Source organism: Labrus mixtus, chromosome 23 (assembly GCF_963584025.1).
Source record: "Labrus mixtus chromosome 23, fLabMix1.1, whole genome shotgun sequence".
Lineage (NCBI taxonomy): Eukaryota > Metazoa > Chordata > Actinopteri > Labriformes > Labridae > Labrus > Labrus mixtus.
This window is the reverse complement of record NC_083634.1, coordinates 18,188,993-18,196,396: the sequence shown is the minus strand read 5'-3', so window position 1 is coordinate 18,196,396 and position 7,404 is coordinate 18,188,993. Positions and strand designations below refer to the sequence as shown.

The window sequence follows — 7,404 nt, the reverse complement described above, 5'->3', positions numbered from 1 at the left end:
TTGGCGGCTTGCAGTTCTGAACATTTTTAGAGATCCAATACTCGTAGCATGTAATTTCAACCACTAGGCCAGAAAATGAAACATTACTCGATCAGGGTCCATCCCACTTTTTGAGGTTTGTGGATGTACATGGATTTATGTTTTCTTACTTTTTTAACTTTAACAAGGCACCAAATGTTAGCACTGGACATAAATCTTGATGGTGCTTAATCATCCAACATGCACGTTAACTCCATGGATACTAAAACATAAAATGTGTTTTTTTAATGTTTCTGGAGACTGATGCCATGGGAAAGCATTGGTATTAGAAACCACAAATATATGTCCACAAACAAACACAAAGACGTGAGCTGAAGATATCTTTTGCTTTTTCAAGCTTTTGGGAATTCTTGTTGGTGTTTTTTGGATGGGAATGCAAATGTAAACAATCAAAGAAAATCCTGCTTTTCTAAAAAAAATAAGATGGTTTGGGTCACAATGAAACACAATCTTTTTGCTTTTTTGAGAAAAAACGCGACTTAAGGATTCCAGCAGTGCCCTGAATCCTCTGGAGGCCCCCTGAGTTTTTACTAATTTGACTCTGAGGATCACAAAAAAGAAACCCGGGCATAAACACACTCCAGTCTCTCTCTCTCTCTCACGTCTCTCATGTTTACAGCCCCCTGCCTGGTACCGTGTAAACCCCCTGCCCTCCTCCTCCTCCTCCCAGTTTACAAGATAGAATTTCAATCGTCTCTCCTTCTCCAAACTCGTAAACGGCGTAATGAGTTTCATTTGCTTCGGCTACGTTGGGCTCAAACCGCCGAGGTGACCGCAGCCGTGTTCATAAAGATCACAGGGAATCCTCGCACACACACACACACACACAAAGGAGCTCACTTCTGTTCAGCACATGCCAGCGCTGACTGGTGACTCCTACATTTGGTGTGAATTTCCAGGGCCATTAATTTGAGGAACATCACTTCTAAAGGAAACTGGCCGACATTTGTGGTTCCTCTTTCAAACGCTCTCTCCATTAAAGCCTCTATTAAGCGCCCCACACGGCATAAATCACCGTTCAAACACGGCAAAGACACATGACAACAACATGCCCTCCTGTCTTTTATTTCAGAAAACGCCCCCTGGTATGTACATCAAAACACGCAAACAGTAAAAAAAAAAAAAAAAAAAAAAAAAAAAAGATTCTGTGAAAACAGATGACAGAAATAAAAGTGTTTACAGTACTTTCTTTGACTTGTTGAACATGTTTCGCAGACGATGCTTGAATATTCCTGCACAACATGCCATGTTTGTTGGCGGTTCATTTCAAGAGTTCAGACATTTTTCACATGCATATGTTGGGAATTGGGGGGTGGGTGGGGGTGGGGCGCTGTGCTTTATCTCCAGGCGGCCGCTAGCTGCTGCTAACGCTCTCTACTCATCGAAAACAACTGCAAAAAAAAAAAAAACGCTGGCGCTCAGAAACAGGGGGAACACGGGGCCTCAAACACTTGGAGTGATTAATGCAATCTTTCAGATATTTAAGTCGCAATTTAAAAAAAAAGTGGATTTGTCGGACGTGTGTGTGATGCTGCTAACATTTAGCACTCCTTTGTGTTTCCATCGTGTCCAGATCACCCAACATGTGCCTCAGTTTTATGAGGAGGATCTGAAGATGTTTGGTCCCTGAATTGATGTTTTAATGTGACAATAACTACATCTGGAGGGGGGATCGTTTCCATTTTCAAAACTTCAAGATGTGCAAATAATCAAGTATGCTTCGTGACGATTTAAGGTTTTTTGGGGGCATTTAAACGTCCTGAAATAAAGAATGGAACTAAGTTGTTGTGTTTGTAGACATTTTTCCCAGATGCACAAAACTAGCTGAAGATGTTTGTAAGAAAATGACATCGAACTTTTTTCAGGGATTTAGTCCTTGAGAGAAAACCTGGATCTTTCAGTCCTTGAACGGCGTCCATGTTTGTTTAATGTCATTAAATGAATTGATTTTTGTTGTTGTTGGTCTTGAGTTGTGCCAGACCACTTGGGGACTTTTTATGTAAACCTCCTTAAGAGTTCATGTTAATGCCTTGTCAATGGGGGGGGGGGGGGGGGGGCAGAAAAAACTTTCCCTGCATGTTTTCCGTTTGTAAATCCAAAAACTCCATCCAGATGTTTCATTTGCAGATGTTGCCCGGAGATCAAAACATCTGTATATTTGTTTGTAAACTTCCAAATGTTTCTGTGCATTCATTTTCATCGTACTTCTGGAACGTCTGGACACAAAGTTTAAATGAAAAGGAGGTGTTTGGGAGGAAAAACTTGTCTGTTTCGGAGCTTATCCGACCCCCCGAGGGAGATAAAATCACAGCGGCACCGGGGTTTGAACGTGAAACCAGACACCTGAAAAAATCTGTTTTAACGTTTATAAAAATGTCTCAGACGAATCGACCGGACACAAATGCATCTTTTCAGAAACTTTACGAAGCCACATTGAACTCACAACAAACTCTCTCATTGGAAGAGCAGACGAACATTTCTCTTAAACAAAAAAAAAAGGATCTCTTTAAAAACAAAAGGATTAAAAACAGTGAACTGTACAGCGACCACATCACCCCCCCCCCTTCCCCCGCCCCCCCCTTATTAAACTGTTTTCCCCTGGAAACACTCGGCTAATGTTTTCCAAAACCTTCCCTTGCTCTCTCGTTCCCTCCCTCGTTCGCTCGGTGCCTCGGGGCCGAAGGGGTCCGCTCCATATTGTCTTCATTAAAGCCGCAGAGCCTCGACCTGGTTTGGAAACTCTATGTGTGTGTGTGTGTGTGTGTGTGTGAGGAGGAGGCTGAGGCTGCTGAGTCTTAAATCACATTCTTTAAATTCCCTGTAAACAAGAGAAAGAGAGAGAGAGAGAGAAATGAGAGGGGTGAGGAAGAGGAGGAGGAGGAGGAGGAGGGGGAGGGGGTGAGAGTACAGGGGAGTGGAAACACACATGTAAGGACACACACACACACACACACACACACACACACACACACACACACACACACACACACACACACACACACACACACACACACACACACACACACACACACACACACACACACACACACACGCACACGCACACACACAAAACAGGGAGGAGGAGGAAGGGAAAAAGGTCAAAATCATCGCTTCAAGTGGGTACAAAAAAAGAGGCTAAAAACACATATCAGACACCAGGACAAACCACAGCGAGGAGGAGGAGACATGCACACACATTTTAACACACACATATACACTAACACACACACACACACACAAACACACACACTTTTGTGTCAGTGAAATGCAAAATAACATCTGGTCGGAGATATACAAGGATGCAAAAGAGGAAATCGATATGGAAATGACAACATTAAGCACTGTGACCTCATTTGCATGAGGACACACAGATTGGTTTACACACACACACACACACACACACACACACACACTCACACACACACACACACACACACACACACTCACACACACACACACACAATAGCTGCATTTTAAAGTCTAGTCGTCAGTTTTCTTTACATGTTAAACTGTGAACAATGCTGCTTTGTTTGTCCTTTGTTATGTTAAATTGCCTTATTGAGGGAAAAATCAACATGTCGCACACTTACAGACGTACACACACACACACACACACACACACACACACACACACACACACACACACACACACACACACACACACACACACACACACACACACACACACACACACACACACACACACACACACACACACACACACACACACACACACACACACACACACACACACACACACACACACACAATGGTTGGATGAGTAATGGCTCTGACAAACAGCACACAGCCCTGGTGCAGTGAGGGAGGATGTCCTGTTTGTCGACTATTGTGGAGCCGTCACTCTGCTCCTGTCATGTTTCAGCACACGCTGACAACAACAACAACAACAACAACAACAACAACAACAACAGCTTCATCACAAAGCACTGTGGAAACACTAAACTGTTTTTTGTGTTTACATGACGTGTTTGACGTGTCTCAGAGGAGGTGAAGACACTTGTGGCTCCGCAGGAGGTTAACAGGTTGGCTACGGTTTGTTTTTTAACTGTTGTGGAGATCAACAAAAATTTAAAAAAAAAACAACCTCAACCTCCTGAGTCACTTAGAAAGTCTACATGCTGCCAGACGGCACAGATTCCCACCCAGAATTTAAAAAAAAACAAAAAAAAAACTTGATAACTGGACTTGGTGGAGTTTAGCCACAATGAAGTCATCCAGATGTAAGAAACATGGACGTACAGAGGGAGTTTTCTGCAAATGTGAAAGCCCTACTTGATGCTATCTCATCCAACGCAACTCGGGCTGGAAATACGTCACCTGATCTGCAGTTTATTATGTTGCTAACGGCATATTACTGGTCAGGTAAGTAGGATGCTGTATATACTGTTTAAGTAAGAAGTCGGCAGCATGTTGGTGGTTTCAGACAAAAGTCGACATTCACCGTTTATTCGTTTTATTCCCGTCTCTGAGAGTTCTTGAATATGGTAATGTGCTGGAAAAAGCCTGTCTGAAGACTTCACTTTGGTTTTTGAAAGTAGTGCGGGGCTTTTTATTTATTTTATAGGCTCATAGAGAAATTGAAAAGTATGAATAAGGAAGTAGTTGCAGATTTACCACCCCCCCCCCCCCCCGCCCTCTCATCTCTCCTCCATCTCTCTGCTTCTCTTCTCTTTCCAGATGTCCACGGTAAATTCAGCTAAAGTGACGAGCAACCGCGGAGGCCTCGGATATTTACTACCCGCTCCCGTTAATCTATCGCAGCATCTGTGGGTGGCTGAACTACACCGACAACGTGGTTGTATTTCTCATATTTAAGTTTGGACGTGTATTTTCTCTCTCGGAACATATTTTTTAATCTCTAGGGTGTGTGTACCTGTGTGTGTGTGTTTTCCTGACATGACAAGCGGCTTGTCAGTAGCAGCGGCGGCGGGGAGAATTAACGAGCGCGAGTAGCGGGACGTAAAGGCGCTAAAATATCTCCATGCTGACACACACAGATAAGATACAGTCACACGCTCGCGTCACACTGATGAAGCTGAACACACACACACACACAGAGAGACACAGCCCCCCGGGGAAATCATGCTACCAGACCCTCGTAAACACGGGGAGTTGTGAATACACAGTCAGACAGCTGCTGCCGTCTCTGACAATCACCTAATAAAAATAAAATCTAATTTTTAATTAACACAAGCCTCAGTGTGTTTGGACTAAAGGAAAGACTGAGTAACTTAGAAACACTAAAAAAACTCATTCTGCCGTATTGTTATTTGTTGTGTAAATGTTTTTTTTAAAGTGTATCATAAGTTTATTTCTGAAACCAGTAAGAGGAGAATTTTAAGACCCGTTTTTATTGGGACTAAAAATAGAAGCTGACGTGTTTCTGCTACATAAACTGACTTGGTTGGGAGGGCTCGATAGCCCAGTTTCCATCGGAGGAACTTTGTGTGTGTTTTCACCAAATCTACCAGGGTCTAAATGTAGATCTGGGGTAAAAAAAAAAGACCCTGCTATAGGGGGTAGTACTTTCTGTGTTGCTCTTTTAAGCCGCGATAGCATTGTGATGCAAGAAATAAATATTTCTACATATTATTTGTTTTTAAAGGTGACATATTCTCCTCCTCTTAAACAAGTTTAAATAAGTCTCAGAGCTCCTCAAAACATGTGTGTGAAGTGTCTTGTTCTAAATCCACTCTGATCCTGTATTTGATCATGTCTATAAACCCCTCTATTTCAGCCCTGCTCAGAACAGGCTGTTTCTGTGTCTGTACCTTTAAATATGTAAATGAGCTGTGTCTGACCACACCCCCTCTTTGGAAGGGCTTGGGTGTACTCGTGCTTTCTCGCTCCATGTCCTATTGTTTACAGTGAGAAGGCAGACTCAGAGGGCAGAACAAACACCTAGCTGTGGGAGTGTCACCCACCTGGGGGGAGGGGTTACTGCCCTTTGTGATGTCATGAAGGGGAAATCTCCCAAAGGCCTGTCTCAAGCGGACAATCGACGGAATTCAGGATTTTGCACTTCCGCATTGGCTTCATTCCATACCATCTGAGCACCTGATTAGCCTAGCTTAGCATAAGATGGCATAGATAGCATAGATGTACGCATGCTCGTACATGATGGTATTCTGTCACACATTCACTCACCACATACATATTGCGTCGATGTGTAAACGACGGATTCACCTTCTTGTGCTTGTTTAACATTTTGGTTTGAGAAATATCACATGCTGAACAAAGACGAAAAAAAGAAACGATTTCTGGAGATTACCGCTTTAAGATTCAAATCTTGACGGTGTATTCGTGCCAGCACACGGAGCAGATGTGGGCGCACACACACACACACACATACAGACTCACACTGGCGAGTTTCTCAGGGAAACCAGTGTTTATAAGAAGCACGGCCAAACCAGAGAAACACTTATCCACCCCGATGATGTCATGTGGATAAGTTTGCCTAGAGGTGTGTTCATGTGTGTGCAAAAGTGACTTTGGCTTGCATGTACTGCATCTTTATTTAATCACAGACGGAGACAAACCGACACGCACATTTACTCCTGTATTTAAAAAATGCACTTTTTTGGTGTGCTTGTTTTGTGGTGAAGCGTTTGGTGAGTGAAGTCGTCCGTCAAAAAAGTCGTTTCTGATGTGACAGAATGAAGGATTGGGGAGAAGAAAAACGAAAGAAAGACGGAGGACATAAAATAGATGTGACAGGTTGAAATAAAGATCAAAAACGTCAGTGAAAGAAACAAGTGGAGGCAGGAAATAGAGGAAGAAAAATGAAATTTAGAAACATATGAAGAAACGGTCAGTGGAGCAAAACTGGATCATGTTTGTCCAGCAGTGGAGACAAAACCAGAGAATAAAAAAAAGGAACAAAAACACTATTTTTCAAAAGTGTTTTATGGAGAAAAAAAGACAAGAAATCCAATGCATTCGAGGAATAAATGAAAAAGGCTGGAACTGTGGAAGTGTTAAACTGAAAATGCAGTTGCAGCAGTTGCGGGGACGATAACAAGAAATGCAGATGTGCAGCAGATGCAGCAGCCAAACACACAGAGTGTTCCCACTTTCTCTCCATCTTTTCCTCGTCTGTATTTCATTACTCCTCCTTTTTTTTTCATTCCCTCCATCCTCTCGTCCGTTCCTCCAGCTCCCTCTGTCGCCCCTAATAAAAGCCGTATGATACTTTCGACCCCTCCTGTTGTCATGATTTAATGTGAGCCAACAGCCCGGATGAATTTCCGTATATATAAACTCTAAACTCCTGCTCCAGCGATTAGGATGTGACCTGGAGTTAACGCTTGTTTAGATTGAAGCGCTGCAGCGTCCAGCAGAGTT

The 7,404-nt window shown here is 43.0% G+C and overlaps 1 protein-coding gene across 1 annotated transcript in view; it reads right to left on the bottom strand.

Moving 5' to 3' along the window:
• Nucleotides 1–1,088: 1,088 nt before the first annotated feature.
• The window catches only part of hdac8 (histone deacetylase 8), a 30,558-nt gene continuing 24,242 nt past the window's right edge, over nucleotides 1,089–7,404 (bottom strand). Inside the window, exon 11 of the mRNA XM_061031746.1 lies at nucleotides 1,089–2,857. Within this exon, the coding sequence (XP_060887729.1) occupies nucleotides 2,835–2,857 (23 nt within the window). The 3' untranslated portion in view covers nucleotides 1,089–2,834. The remainder of the gene's footprint in view (nucleotides 2,858–7,404) is intronic.